The following is a 14,242-nucleotide window of genomic DNA, read 5'->3' as shown; positions in this document are numbered from 1 at the left end:
GGAGGAAACGCTCATCAGGACTCTTGAGTTCCCACAGAGACGCTCTAGTCTGTCCCAGCTTGTCTCTTTGACCCCGTCACTTCCTCCGGTTCCATTCCCACAATCCTCCGTCTGGCCTGCGGGACCTCCTGAGTGGGTCCCAGATGGTCCCTGGAGACCCTGGAGGTTCCTCACCCTCACGTCTGCTGGTTCACGCTGGTCTGGGAGGAAACTTCCTGTGTTGGTTTGATTTGGTGACGTTCCTCTGGAACTTCGTCTCTCCAGCTTCGCACGGAATCCGTCTTCTGAGGCTTGATGATTGAAAGTAATTTGGAATTCAGCAAATTTCTACAATTATATGAACACAGTCTCGGTTCCGTCCATAGTGCAAAGGTCAGCCGTGATTTTGTTCCCTGAGAAAATGTATTGACTCGGAGCCACAAGTCGTCGTGACGTGTTCAGAGGTCTCGATCCAGACACTGATGGCAGCTCCCAGACCGACACCGACACACTGAGACAGAGTCCAACGGAAACACACTGGGATTTGATAACGCGTGAAACCAGCACCGATATCACAGACGCTGATACACAGAACATTTCTTTTGCTGCTCGTGTTTAAAATCCATTTAACATCATGGATTCCTCTCACCACATAAACTTTGTTATGCTTCAAACTTTTCCAGAAAATATTGATAAATCGGTGTCGATATCGTAGTATCAGCATCTTACCAGTATTGTTACTGTATCGGTATCATGTAAGTATTAGAACTGTATCCATATCTGTCATATTGGTATATCAGAGTACAGTAGTATTGTATCAGTATCTTAATATCGGTATCATATAGAATTCATCACACTATCATAGTGGTATCGGTACAGTCGGGTATCATATCAAAATGGCCGATATCAGCTACAATTCAGTATCGGACCAGAAAGGAGAAGTGGTACCGATTACTGATGGAAGAACGTGAAGAACCGTGTTGTGGTATGAAACGTCAAAGCTCCGCTAGTAAAGTCTTCATTTACATTTTAATGGATTATCAACATGAATGAAGGAGTCCAGTCTACTCATTTTACACACCGTACTCTGTCTACCACAACCGGGCTTCAAACCGGGGTTCCTCCAGTGTCCAGACTGAACCACCATGACAATGACTTGTAACGGCTCAAGAACAACTGTGGTTTCGTTCTTCACAATACAGCCGTTAATATTGACAAATATCCACAAGCATTCAAATCTGATGGAGTCTAAAAGTCAATAAATAGATCATTACAACATGTGAAAGGGCGAGAACCAACATGTAAAATACATCCATCAGCCGGAACAATATGACTACCAGCAGTTGAAGTAGTGGATTACTTTGTCATGGTTCCTGTTAGCGGGGGAGTAAATAGAAGTTCTATTTTATTTTAGCCGTACTTTGGAGGGAAAGTTCACTTAGTTGACGTTACGGTTCTGATTTATTTTTACATTTTGGAAAAGTCATTCCTTTTTCTCTCTTTGTCCCAATAATATTCATTAAAAATTTAGTTTGAGTGATTTTAGCGTCTTTCTGCCTCCATACAAACAAAACCAATACCAACCAAATGTTGCAGTACCACTGGGACTCATCGGGGGGCAGTGTTGGGAGTAGAAGTGGTTAACTGTCACGTTACAAGTGGAAGTGGAAAAATAAATCTCAAGCTATCCTTGATTGTCTTGTTTGAAATACGTTTGTGTTTAGATTTGAGGGTTAATTCAGATCGTGAGTTTTAATAGAAGTTATATGATCGGATCCAGAACCGAGCTGCTCCCCTCACTACGACCCTCTCCAGCTGCCAACCTGGACCAGGAGTCTGGAACCTGCAGCTCTGCCTGGAGCGGCGCGCCCAAAGTGTATGAGGAAAATTACTGACAGAAGAAATTCATTCTTACAGACGAACTCTGATCTTCAGGTCAAAGAACTCAAATCACAGGAAAAAAGTAAAATCAAGATCCACTGATTAAAAACTACTAAAATGGCTAAAAATATTTATTTTAAATGATGAAACAGCAAAAGAAAAGTTAAAATAACGATGGCTATAACAACTTTAAAAAAAACCTGCAGAATGGGTAAAAATGCTAAATGCTCATCTTCATTTTAAAATATAAAATTTTTTTATCTCGGTGAAACCTGCCGAGGTGTGAAGGTGAAGAGGTGAAGAGGTGAAGAGGTGAAGAGGTGAAGAGGTGAAGAGGTGAAAAGGTGAAGAGGTGAAGAGGTGAAAAGTTGAAGAGGTGAAGAGGTGAAAAGGTGAAGAGGTGAAGAGGTGAAGAGGTGAAGAGGTGAAGAGGTGAAAAGGTGAAGAGGTGAAGAGGTGAAGAGGTGAAGAGGTGAAGAGGTGAAGAGGTGAAGAGGTGAAGAGGTGAAGAGGTGAAGAGGTGAAGAGGTGAAGAGGTGAAAAGGTGAAGAGGTGAAGAGGTGAAAAGGTGAAAAGGTGAAGAGGTGAAAAGGTGAAGAGGTGAAGAGGTGAAGAGGTGAAAAGGTGAAGAGGTGAAGAGGTGAAAAGGTGAAAAGGTGAAGAGGTGAAAAGGTGAAGAGGTGAAGAGGTGAAAAGGTGAAAAGGTGAAGAGGTGAAGAGGTGAAGAGGTGAAAAGGTGAAGAGGTGAAGAGGTCCAGGACATTTTCCTGGAAAACAGAAGCAGGAAATCTCAGCTCACTGTTCAGTTTCCGCTGCGTCGCCGCTGACGTCTCCATGTTTTTCAGTCGTAACCTGCTAACGTGACGATCAAAGTGAAACCTTAACCCTAACCCGAACCTTAACCCGAACCTTAACCCGAACCCTAACCTGAACCCGAACCCGAATCTTAACCCGAACCCTAACCTGAACCTTAACCCGAACCCTAACCTGAACCCGAACCCGAACCCTAACCCTAACCTTAACCCTAACCCAAACCTTAACCTGAACCCTAACCTTAACCCTAACCCGAACCTTAACCCGAACCCTAACCTTAACCCTAACCCAAACCTTAACCTGAACCCTAACCTTAACCCTAACCCGAACCTTAACCCGAACCCTAACCTTAACCCTAACCCGAACCTTAACCCTAACCCGAACCCTAACCCTAACCTTAACCCTAACCCTGACCCTAACCCTAAACCGAACCTTAACCCGATCCCGAACCTTAACCCTAACCCTAACCCTGACCCTAACCCTAACCTTAACCCTAACCCTGACCCTAACCCTAAACCGAACCTTAACCCGAACCCGAACCTTAACCCTAACCTGAACCTTAACCCGAACCTTAACCCGAACCCTGACTCTAACCCTAACCCTGACTCTAACCCTAACCCTGACCCTAACCCTGACTCTAACCCTAACCCTGACTCTAACCCTAACCCTAACCCTAACCCTAACCCTGACTCTAACCCAAACCCTGACCCTGACCCTAACCCTAACCCTAACCCTAACCCAAACCCTAACCCTAACCCAAACCCTACCTGAAAAGATTCATAAGGTTGCTTCGAGTTTCACTCAACCAATGAGGAGCCAGAAAAAGTGATGGGATAACTGAATTACACTATATTATCATTGGTACATTTTAAACGGAATATTAACGATCTTTTTTCATCCATCCTGTTGCAATGAGTGTTTCAGTCCACCACCAGAGGGCGCCACTCTGATTTAATATTCAAGAAGAAGAGAGGTCATCAAACACCTCAAGTCGCTCTAAAAACTTCCAGACTTTCAGTACTGCCCCCATGAGACTCCCGGTGGTACTGCAGCGTTAGCTTCCAGGAGACAGACGTCTGTGTAACGTTGATTGTGAGCTAGCCTGAGTGGCGCGGCCCTCATTCCATAGTTCCTCGTCCGATAGTTCCTCGTCCGATAGTTCCCGTCCCGGTGAACAGAACGTCTGGTTGCCCGTTCCTCCAGATCTCCCTGACGATTCGCTCGCGCTCCTCCAGCCGCCGCGCCTTCTCCAGCTCTTCGGCGGAGGAGAACACGTTGACGCTCCGCAGCGCTCCGTCAGGCGGACTGCAACGCTCCTCCTCCTCTTCATCCTCCTCACCCTCTCCATCCTCCTCCTCCTCCTCGCTGGACTCCTTCAGCTGCCTCCGCTCCGGGGACGGAGGAGGTCGGCGGGGCCGACGAACCCGGCAGGTGATGGCGGCCACCAGGAGGCAGAGCGCCACCAGCAGGCCGAAGCAGACGCCCATCATGAAGTAGAGCGCGAAGCTCTCCGGGTTAGCTGCACAAACCGACCAAACATTGATCACCGAAGCTCTCACACTTTGTTTAGCATTAGCATAGCAGAGGCTAACTTGATGTCGCTTTGATGCTAATGGCTAACGATCAAAGACGAGACGTCGTAACAAGAATCCTTGGTTAGCATCAATAAACCGTTTTAATGCTAACTTAGTGTCATTTTCTTCAAGTTTCAACCTTTTATTGTTTGATTGGATATTTATGCTAAGTTTATCATTTTTATGCTAACATTGCTAATTGCTAATGCAATGCTAATCTATTGTTTGTATTTTTATAGAAGATATTTGTGACGTCATACTTGCTAACTTTTAGGTTTCAGTGCTTAAATGAAGTTTCATCTTTTAATGCTAATCAGCATTATCATTGTTTTTCCTGTTCACTTTTAAATCGCACTGCTCGTTTAAAATTGTAGTTTTTATTGCTAACTTTTTGAATGCTAAGTAAGTTTGGACTTTTCATGCCGAGTCTCATGCAGCAATGCTAAGCTAAATGTTGTGTTTTCATGGCGAACGCCACGCTGACTGTTTCTGTTTTTCCAGCATTAATGTAGAGTTTTTCAGCAAATATTTAGTTTTGTACATGCTAATGCTAATCTTTCCATGGCTAACGTTGCTGTTTAGTTTTCTCACGCTAATCAAGTTTTGAATTTCTCTGCTAGCTTAACTGGAATTTTCGCATGAAGTTTTATATCTCAATGCAAATCTAAGTGTTTTAATTTTATTCATTTTGGTGCGTTTCTATAACTGAAGCTTTTATTTTTATGAATTTATCTTCAGTTTTTATTCACGCTAACCTGAGTATCTTTAGCTAAACGACGCGACAAGGAGCAGCGTCATATTTAGTGTAGAAACATTATCGACCTCGACTAACCGACTCTTCTAAATCTTGACATGAAATATGAGAGAACTGAGTTGTCGTCATGTCCCCCAGTGTCCCCCAGTGTCCCCCAGTGTCCCCCTGTCCCGGGCCTGTCCAGGCCCCCCCGGGAGCACTAACCTCTGACGTGAGCGTAGGTGGCCATGCTGTTACTGAGCAGCTCCATGTCTGGTTTCACAGGCTCCATCTTCAGGAGGGTTCAAACACCCGACCACATCTCCTCCAACACCGTCCACTGCTGCACCGTGCCGAGGCAGATCCTACACACACACACACACACACACACACACACACACACACACACACACACACACACACACACACACACACACACACACACACACACACACACACACACACACACACACACACACACACACACACACACACACGTTTGGTTTTTAAACTGAAACTTCAATAAAGTAAATAAACTGAAACAGCGAGGCTAACTAGCCGCTAACTAGCCGCTAACTAGCCGCTAACTCCGAGCACGTTTACATTGTGAACACGTTCAACATTCCAGCGTCACTAGCGCGCGGCGCTGAAAGGAAGTTCCTCACTGAGGAACGTTCTCGTTTTCTTTCTGCGATTAACTGAAATGAATCCTTTTTATGCTAATCCAGCTTTTAACTCAGCCTTTGTGCTGTCATGCTAGTTTTAATCTCAGATAATCTGAGGCCCATTTACAAGTAAAAGCAGATTGTTTTGATGTTTTCATTTCAGCCAACTCTTTCACGTTTACACGGCAACGTTTTCCAAACGATTTGTGGGGCAGAAGAAGTAGGAAGGGTTCCAGGCCACTAGTGGGCGCTGTTGTTCGTTATTGTAATGAAAGTACAAACACACACTGCAGAGAACAAGACCCAACTCTCACTGCGCTCGTGGTGTAGCGCTTAACAAAGTAGTGTCTTAAGCATTTTTATAAAGTTACACGTCCTGTGTCTTTAAGGCCGGACGTCGTGTAAACAGACCCTGAAAATGCAAACATTTTCTTTTTTTCCTCCATGGATTGTTATTCGTTTCAGCATTTTATACAAGGTACATACCCCCCCCCCCCCCCCCCCCCCCCCGATCGCCCTGATCCTTATCACGGTGAGTCCAGGCAGCCCCCCCCCCCCCCCATTAACTGCCCCCAGACCTGAACTACATAAGTGGACGATTTGGTTCAGCTCAGCTCGTTTGTTTTCCAGAATTAAAGTCTGACCCTTGAACCATGTCCAGTTCAGACTTCTTCAGATGTTTAAGACTTTTCTTCTGTAGCTGTTCCACCGTTCAGGAACTCGGGACCCGTTCACACGACCCCGTTTTTAATGGAAAACCTCGGTTTGTATTTTGTGTCTGTTTTTATAAGGTTGGTGATCGGAGCCACAGAAAACACAACTTTTAAAAAAAGTCCAACTCCATCTCCATGGAAACGGGGAAAAAAATGCTTTTCTGAATCACTGGTCCTGGTCCTGGTCCTGGTCCTGGTCCTGGTCCTGTCCTGGTCCTGGTCCTGGTCCTGGTTATAGTAACTAGTACTCCTGCTCAGTCAGATGGACAATAACAACAATGTTTGCTCCAGAGTGTGGTGACTCTCAGTACTTATCCTCCTGGAACCAACTTCATTTAACTATAAATGTAAGTTTTGTTACTTTGAATAGAAGTATTTATTATTATATTATTGTTGTGTTGTTATTATTATTTATAATATATTTAATACTCGCTTTACAGTGAAGCTCAGAATATAAGGTCATATTTATGTTGAATATCTGTCCATTGTTTCTCAAACTAAAAGGTACTAGAGAGTATTTATGTCTGAAGAAGCAACATGTGATGTTTTAATGCTGAAGATCCAGAACGATCTTTTCTTTTTAAGTCTCTTGATTCACAGAATTTTAAATGAGACTGATAAAGTGTTTAGTGGCTCTTTGTGGTTCTGGAAGAACTTCAGAGAACAAATGTCTGCAGCAGACAGGTTTAACACTCCTCTGACTGCAGCGGTGTGACCTACCCCTCCCCCCCCCCCCCCCCCCCACCCCACCCCCACCCCCACTTCCTGTTCAGATGGTCCTGCTTCAGAGATGGAATCTGAACCCTCCTCACATTGAAGTGGCCACAACAAGGTCACATGATGCTAGAAACCAGATTAGAATCTCTGTCCTTCCCTGTAGACTGTGAGCAGCTCACAGATTAGTCCGGACTATAATCCCTCCTTCAGGTCCGGTCCGACCCCGGGGTCTCAGCCCGGTCCACTGGTAAACCTCCATGGACTAAACAGGGGACTTCCTACTTTAGTCCCTCCCAGCTGATGGAGCTCCTCATTCTAACCTTCGACTCCTCCCATCAAGTGTGACTCAGATCCAGAGGAACCGGATCTCCTCCCCCTGGTTCCTCCAGACCTGAAGAGGGCAACCTTCTTCTTCCACCAGAGACTCGGACTCTCTGGATCCACATTGAAACTGCATTGCACTTGGCAGCTAAATGTTTAAGTTCACGTCCTCGCTCATGTGATGGAACCAGGAACACAAGACCATCCAGCCTCTGGACCCCCACATGAAGCCCTCCTGGCCTCGGCTGGACCTCATCCCTCGGTCCATGAAGGTCAGGAACAGAAGAGATGAAGACAAACCTCAGAGGTGTCCAACGTTCATAAGTCCGACTGAATCTGGTGGCCCGCAGCGGCGGTTCTAGTCCTCGGTACTCCCTAAGCACCTCCCACCAGACCTCCTAGTGGACCGGTCCCCAGTCACTTCCAGGACTTCACCCACTGTGCATGTAAGGGGGGTCAGACTATATGTAGCCGGTACCTCCTGACCTTCTGGACCATCGTCCTGTCACACCAGTCAGACTCGTTGTGTTGCTCTGCTTCCCTGTGGGGGCGCTGTAGGTACTGGGTCCATAGGGGTTCTTCCTGTCCTGGCCTCGTTGGACTGAGCCAAACCTGGACAGACGTGCTGGTGTCCAGTTTTCATGAAGAAGGTTCTGGATCGTGTTCGGCACCGTTTACAGTGTTTCAAGAGATCACGAAGTCCTGACACCACAGAGGAAACCTTGTTCTGATTGGCTCTACTGAGCATGTGCAGAAGAACTACTCGTTACTACTCGTTACTACTACAGCAGTATTTCCACCACCCAGTCGGGACGGAGCCTCGGTGTTTCCTGAAACTTGTTTTGGCCCATTTACACGGAGCACTTTCAAAAAGTTTTCCTGTTCCTGGGCTCTGAGCGCCGTTGTCGTGTGAACAAACATCAAAACATCAAAACACAATGAAAGTTTTGCGTTTCCACTTGAGATGTTGCCGTTATGGATTTGTCGACTCTGGGCGACCCAGCCAGGATCATATGATCCCAGAAGCTGTGGAGATCTGGAACCCCAAGGAAGGATGTTCACCGCCAGATCACATAGAGAAAACCAGTTTAAAACACAAAATGTTATAATTCCAAATATCAACTATACAAATTAAAAGTATTTTTGAGGAAAGAAATGATAACATTGGTTGTAAAAGAGGTTTTCTGAAGTCCCAACATACATTATAGAGACTCTGGCGGTTTGTGGTCATTTCATGAAAGTTGTAATAAAACCCAGAGAGAGCTGCAGGAATCCAGAAGCTCCAGGGAGAAAAACTGAACAAACAGGTCACTCACTCTGTGGATGAAGTCACAGCGTCGCCGACACCGAGTTCTCCCAGAGAGAAAGAGTTTGAGTCCCAGAGAGAAAGAGTTTGAGTCCCAGAGAGAAAGAGTTTGAGTCCCAGAGAGAAAGAGTTTGAGTCCCAGAGAGAAAGAGTTTGAGTCCCAGAGAGAAAGAGTTTGAGTCCCAGAGAGAAAGAGTTTGAGTCCCAGAGAGAAAGAGTTTGAGTCCCAGAGTGACGGCCGGCGCTCAGAGAGGATCTCATCTCTGAGTCAGACTGAGGCTGGAGCTGGATCACTCCCTCTCATCCCTCACCAACAGGAAGGGCTGCCCGGGGCCCGGACTTCAAATTAAAAGAATCTGAGGCTGTGGGTGGAAGCCCTCCACCGCACACTGTTCTCCTCCAGACTCTCTGAGGTCTGTTCACTGTTTCCCAGTCCAGGGTGGAACAGGAAATGTCTGGTGGGTCACTGCAGGCTCCGAGCCAAGCTGCTGCTCTGGGGCTTCATTCAGCTCTGTGAGTTTATAATCCAGCCTGAGGGCAGGAGAAGTGTGGAATATGTATGTTAGAGGAGGAAGATGCTCTATAATCTGATGTTGGAGGAGGAAGATGCTCTATAATCTGATGTTAGAGGGGGAATATGCTCTATAATCTGATGTTTGAGGAGGGAGATGCTCTATAATCTGATGTTAGATGAGGAAGATGCTCTATAATCTGATGTTGGAGGAGGAAGATGCTCTATAATCTGATGTTAGATGAGGAAGATGCTCTATAATCTGATGTTAGAGGAGGAAGATGCTCTATAATCTGATGTTAGAGGGGAAGATGCTCTATAATCTGATGTTGGGTAGGAAGATGCTCTATAATCTGATGTTAGATGAGGAAGATGCTCTATAATCTGATGTTAGAGGGGAAAGATGCTCTATAATCTGATGTTGGAGGAAGAAGATGCTCTATAATCTGATGTTGGAGGAGGTGCTCTATAATCTGATGTTGGAGGATGAGGATGCTCTATAATCTGATGTTGGAGGATGAGGATGCTCTATAATCTGATGTTAGATGGGGCAATGCTCTATAATCTGATGTTAGGGGAGGTGCTCTATAATCTGATGTTGGGGGATGAGGATGCTCTATAATCTGATGTTGGAGGATGCTCTATAATCTGATGTTAGATGGGGCAATGCTCTATAATCTGCTGTTAGAGGGGGAAGATGCTCTATAATCTGATGTTGGAGGAGGCGGATGCTCTATAATCTGATGTTGGAGGAGGAGGATGCTCTATAATCTGATGTTAGAGGGGGCAATGCTCTATAATCTGATGTTAGAGGGGGCAATGCTCTATAATCTGATGTTAGAGGAGGAAGATGCTCTATAATCTGATGTTGGGGGAGATGCTCTATGATCTGATGTTAGAGGAGGAAGATGCTCTATAATCTGATGTTGGAGGAGGACGATGCTCTATAATCTGATGTTGGGGGGAGATGCTCTATAATCTGATGTTAGAGGAGGACTATGCTCTATAATCTAGACTAAATGGTTTACTTGAGTGTTACTCAGGAACACTTTAACACAGGCATGGTATGATGGGAATCGAACCGTCGACCCCGGCAGTGGACGCTCTCCCAGCTGATCCTCCGCTGGTTGGAAATGTTGTTGTTCACTTGTTTGTGGCGGTGAGACTCTGTCAGCTGCTAATCTGAGACTCTGCTGGTGTTTGTGAGCAGCAGTGAGCCGTCATTATGTGGCTGAATCATTTCTGAAAAACATGTCCGCTGTCCTCTTCCTGACGCTGCCCAGCAATAACACTCCCTCTGCAGATTCCTCACATTCCCCCGCGCGCGTGTGTGTGTGCGTGTGTGTGTGTGTGTGTGTGTGTGTGTGTGTGTGTGTGTGTGTGTGTGTGGACAGCACTCTCCAAGCTAAACACACTCTTCCTTTCAGACTTTCCCGTCGGGCTCCGATGCTGCTCGTCTTCCTCCGTCCACTCGGTGAATCAGACTTTACTCACCTCATTCGGCCTCATGATGAACGCCGGTTTGTTAAACTGAAGTTTACATCCTGCTGGTTGGTCGATCCTGAAAACAAGCGTTTCATTGCTGCTCACGTTTCACCATCATCGCTTAAATTTTCCATCTTTTATGCCAAACTGAGCTTCGATGTGAGATCATTTCTCACCATCACATTGTTGAAACTCTATAAAGGACCGAACGTTCCTTCATCAGTTGAGGCACAAAAAACAAAAACCTTGAGTAAGTCCCAGTATTCTGCTGCTCTGAGCACGTTTTGTCATTTCAGCAAATTAAAGAGTACAAATGAGAAAACAAACTTTATTTTTAATAGAAGCTGATTTAGTGAGTGGAACGATCCGACAGCTAGCCAGGTAGCATTAGCTCAGGTAGCATTAGCTCCGGTAGCATTAGCCCCGTTAGCATTAGCTCAGGTAGCATTACCTCCGGTAGCATTAGCTCCGGTAGCATTAGCTCCGGTAGCATTAGCTCAGGTAGCATTACCTCCGGTAGCATTAGCTCCGGTAGCATTAGCTCAGGTAGCATTAGCTCCGGTAGCATTAGTTCAGGTAGCATTAGCTACGGTAGCATTAGCTCCGGTAGCATTAGCGCAGCGTGAGTGAGAAGATGTAAAATCCTTCATTCCGACACGTTTTGCAAATTGAGAGCGTCTGGAAAGAAAAGCCAGTCCAGTCATTTATTGTGTTTATATTTACAATAAATCTGAAATAAAAAATACACAATTTAAATGTTGGACATGTTTTTCACTTTTTGACACAGGGAGGCATCGCCGGTGGAATCAGCATGAACTTAAACTTTCTCAGCTTTAATAAAGACGGAAGGTAAAATTTGCAGAACAAAAAGAGGAAATATGGATTGTTTCCAGAATATTCTGCTCATTTGGACCCGTCGGGCTGTTTGACCCGTCGGGCTGTTTGACCCGTCGGGCTGTTTGACCCATCGGGCTGTTTGACCCGTCGGACGTTAGTCTCTTGTCTCGGTGCCGTTAAGACGTGGTCATTTCTTCTTCTTGAACTCCTTCCTGCCGCCGCCCTCGCTGCCAAAGTTGCGAACGCGGTGGATCTTGTTGATCTGGCTCTGGATGGTCTCCATGATGTCCACGCGGTCGGGGATGTGCACGTAGCGCACGTTCCTGCCGGTGATGAACATGTCCTGCAGCCGGGCCGGCCGGCCCCCCCGGTCCCGGTACAGCACGTCCTCCAGACGCACGTTCATGAAGGCGTCCACGCTGAGGACGCGGCCGCGGGCCGAGCTCTCGTTCCTCAGCTCCACCGTGGTCACCTGACCCTGCAGCCCCTGCAGCAGCACCACCAGGCTGTTCTCTGCGATGGTTCGCTCCCGGATGGAGCTGTCCACCGAGGTGGTCGCCACCGAGCCGCTGGAACCCTCAGGCTCCATGGACTGACGGGAGACAGCGACACCTGCTGGCCAAAGAAAGATAAAACCTGTCGATGTACTTTGATCAAAACCAGCAGGAAACAGGTTTGGAGGCTGAAGAAGTCATTTCCAGATCGGATTCTGGATCTAAAACAATTTGATTTGTTTTTACATGGTGTTTTAAGTTGAATTTCTGTTATAAATCCTCCTTTATTCCTGTAATCTCTGTACATTGTCAGTGTAGTTCTGACAGTTTTTGGATTAATTCACTAGAAAACAATCATGAGACATTTTTACAACTGAGATTTGGTCATTTTAGTTCTTAAGAGACATTTTAAAGCTGAGATTTGGTAGATTATAGGTTCTAAACTTGTGCAAATTCCCAGGTCCGTGAACACCTCCCGAGAAAATCCGCTCCGACGGACCGTGAACGCATCACCGTTAGCATTAGCATCGACACTTTAGCTCTATATGACGTCCGTCCAGACATGAAAGACACCGCGATATCTTTACCTGAGTGCGTTAAATGGTGATTTCATGCGCTAAACGGCGCAGCGAACCTCCGCACACGGAGCTGAAACCTTTAAACGGACATGTCAATAAGTTGGTTTTCGCGCAGAGGAAGTGACGTAAGCAGCGTGATGACGTCAACATTTAGTATGCGTGAGCGTCAACTGCTTTCTTTCCCCCTCTCTCAATTCTTGTTCGTACTTGCGTTCTTGCGTACTGGTGTAACGTCATCAGTCGGAGACCAAGTACTGATCCAATCAAAGTACGCAAGACAGGACTTGTATGGACTCGGAAGCCAAATTACCCATAATGCATTTGGCCATAAATGGCGGAGGAGAAAACACACAACTGTGAGTAATAAATCTGAGATTTTAGCGTCTTTGTTTAGCAGAATGGAGTTTTAGGCGACAATATTGTTGTTTAGAATGTTGCTATGGCCGCTTCTTAATGCCAAGTGCGCGAGTACGTACTCGCGTACTTAAAAGTACGGACTCGCGAGTGCAGTATTTATACATTTATTTCGAGTCCGAACATGAGATATAAGTCGTTTTGTGACAATATAACGGTGTCCGTGTAATTTTCAATTAGTTATTGAGCACATCTGCTGGGCTTGAGGGGAAAGTTCAAGTTTAAAGCTATTTAACTTGACTTAAATGTTTAAAATGAAAGTTGAAGGACTATTGACCATAAGGTTTTGTCTCACTCGTGAAGATGTCTTCTACTGGTTGGACTGGAGAATTCTGTGCAGTCAAACTAACAGCGTGCACTTTTTAAATCCAGGGACACCAGAGGAAACTGAAGCCCTGATCCAGTGGCGATCTGACAATGAGTTCTTCTTCACAGGGAAGAGGAACTCATCCATATGTGGATGGGAGTGAGTTTTGTTTGCTTGAATTATTGCATGCATATATATTCATACATATATGAATAAAGATTTTGTTTTGCTCGTGTGTCATTCCTTTTGTTTTTGTGTCCTCCTCAGACACTTCGTGGCGGCGTCAGGGTTTGACGTGACGGCCAAACAAGCCAAGAAGAAGTGGAACAACTTGAAGGCCAAATACAAGGTAATGAAAGGAAACACAGACAACAGAGCAGATGCAGTGGCCCTGAAATAAAGGGAACTAATTAATATATGAACTCTATTTTCAGGAGCTTAGTGACCTGCCGAAGGGAAATGGGGTGGAGGCAGGGAGTGTGACCGCTGCCACCTGGCAGTGGTACGGCATTATGGATGCTGTGCTCCAGGGGAAGCACCCCGTCAGTCCACCCCTGGATGTTGCAACAAATCTAACTGCCCCTGCAGCCTCCACCCCTCCTGCCCCTGATGGAGCCACGGCCGGCCGGCCGCCGAGGAAGAGAGCGAGGGACAACGACGCCGTCCTCCAGTTTCTGAAGGACCAGGCGGAGAGAGAGAGAGAGACCCTGGCCAGGGCAGAAGAGAGAGGGAGGGACTGCGATGCGATCCTCCAGTTTCTGAAGGACCAGGCGGAGAAGGAGGAGGAGAGGGAGAGACGGGCCCTGGCCAGGGATGAGGAGAGAGAGAGGGCAGTTGAAGCACGAGCTGAGAGATATCTCTCTCTCTTTGAAAAACTGGTAAATAAAATGTAATTGAAAGTCACCCGAACGAGT

General features: G+C 46.2%; 3 protein-coding genes across 4 annotated transcripts; 1 reads left to right on the top strand and 2 right to left on the bottom strand.

Annotated features, from left to right (window-relative positions):
• Positions 1-3,503: 3,503 nt before the first annotated feature.
• Positions 3,504-9,133, bottom strand: eva1bb (eva-1 homolog Bb (C. elegans)). The gene is made up of 3 exons (XM_080484287.1): positions 8,713-9,133; positions 5,206-5,345; positions 3,504-4,192 (listed from the first exon to the last, which is right to left on the bottom strand). The coding sequence occupies exons 2-3, from the start codon at positions 5,270-5,272 to the stop codon at positions 3,792-3,794; spliced, it is 468 nt and encodes a 155-aa protein (XP_080340413.1). The 5' UTR covers positions 5,273-5,345; positions 8,713-9,133; the 3' UTR covers positions 3,504-3,791.
• A 1,876-nt stretch (positions 9,134-11,009) lies between these two features.
• On the bottom strand, positions 11,010-12,749 carry lsm10 (LSM10, U7 small nuclear RNA associated). 2 transcript variants are annotated; one of them, XM_080485323.1, is made up of 2 exons: positions 12,617-12,749; positions 11,010-12,147 (listed from the first exon to the last, which is right to left on the bottom strand). In XM_080485323.1, the coding sequence occupies exon 2, from the start codon at positions 12,122-12,124 to the stop codon at positions 11,723-11,725; it is 402 nt and encodes a 133-aa protein (XP_080341449.1). In that variant the 5' UTR covers positions 12,125-12,147; positions 12,617-12,749; the 3' UTR covers positions 11,010-11,722. The 2 variants fall into 2 exon arrangements, with proteins under 2 accessions (XP_080341449.1, XP_080341450.1); XM_080485324.1 differs by having other exon boundaries at positions 11,362-12,171.
• A 170-nt stretch (positions 12,750-12,919) lies between these two features.
• On the top strand, positions 12,920-14,230 carry LOC308122678 (uncharacterized protein). The gene is made up of 4 exons (XM_080484673.1): positions 12,920-12,963; positions 13,394-13,487; positions 13,596-13,677; positions 13,763-14,230. The coding sequence occupies exons 1-4, from the start codon at positions 12,939-12,941 to the stop codon at positions 14,219-14,221; spliced, it is 660 nt and encodes a 219-aa protein (XP_080340799.1). The 5' UTR covers positions 12,920-12,938; the 3' UTR covers positions 14,222-14,230.
• Positions 14,231-14,242: the final 12 nt, after the last annotated feature.

Source organism: Lipophrys pholis (genome assembly GCF_963383615.2).
Source record: "Lipophrys pholis genome assembly, chromosome: 17".
NCBI classification, from domain to species: Eukaryota; Metazoa; Chordata; class Actinopteri; order Blenniiformes; family Blenniidae; genus Lipophrys; species Lipophrys pholis.
The sequence above is the reverse complement of the archived record's forward strand: the minus strand, read 5'-3'. Positions and strand labels throughout refer to the sequence as shown.

Bases quoted from the DNA above. Each gene is read 5' to 3' on its own strand.
- eva1bb (XM_080484287.1), bottom strand. From the start codon at position 5,272: ATGGAGCCTGTGAAACCAGACATGGAGCTGCTCAGTAACAGCATGGCC. The intron at 4,193-5,205 runs GTTAGTGCTCCC...CGGTTTGTGCAG, and splicing joins CACCTACGCTCACGTCAGAG to CTAACCCGGAGAGCTTCGCG.
- lsm10 (XM_080485323.1), bottom strand. From the start codon at position 12,124: ATGGAGCCTGAGGGTTCCAGCGGCTCGGTGGCGACCACCTCGGTGGAC.
- LOC308122678 (XM_080484673.1), top strand. From the start codon at position 12,939: ATGGCGGAGGAGAAAACACACAACT. The intron at 12,964-13,393 runs GTGAGTAATAAA...TTTTAAATCCAG, and splicing joins GGAGGAGAAAACACACAACT to GGACACCAGAGGAAACTGAA. The intron at 13,678-13,762 runs GTAATGAAAGGA...CTCTATTTTCAG, and splicing joins ACTTGAAGGCCAAATACAAG to GAGCTTAGTGACCTGCCGAA.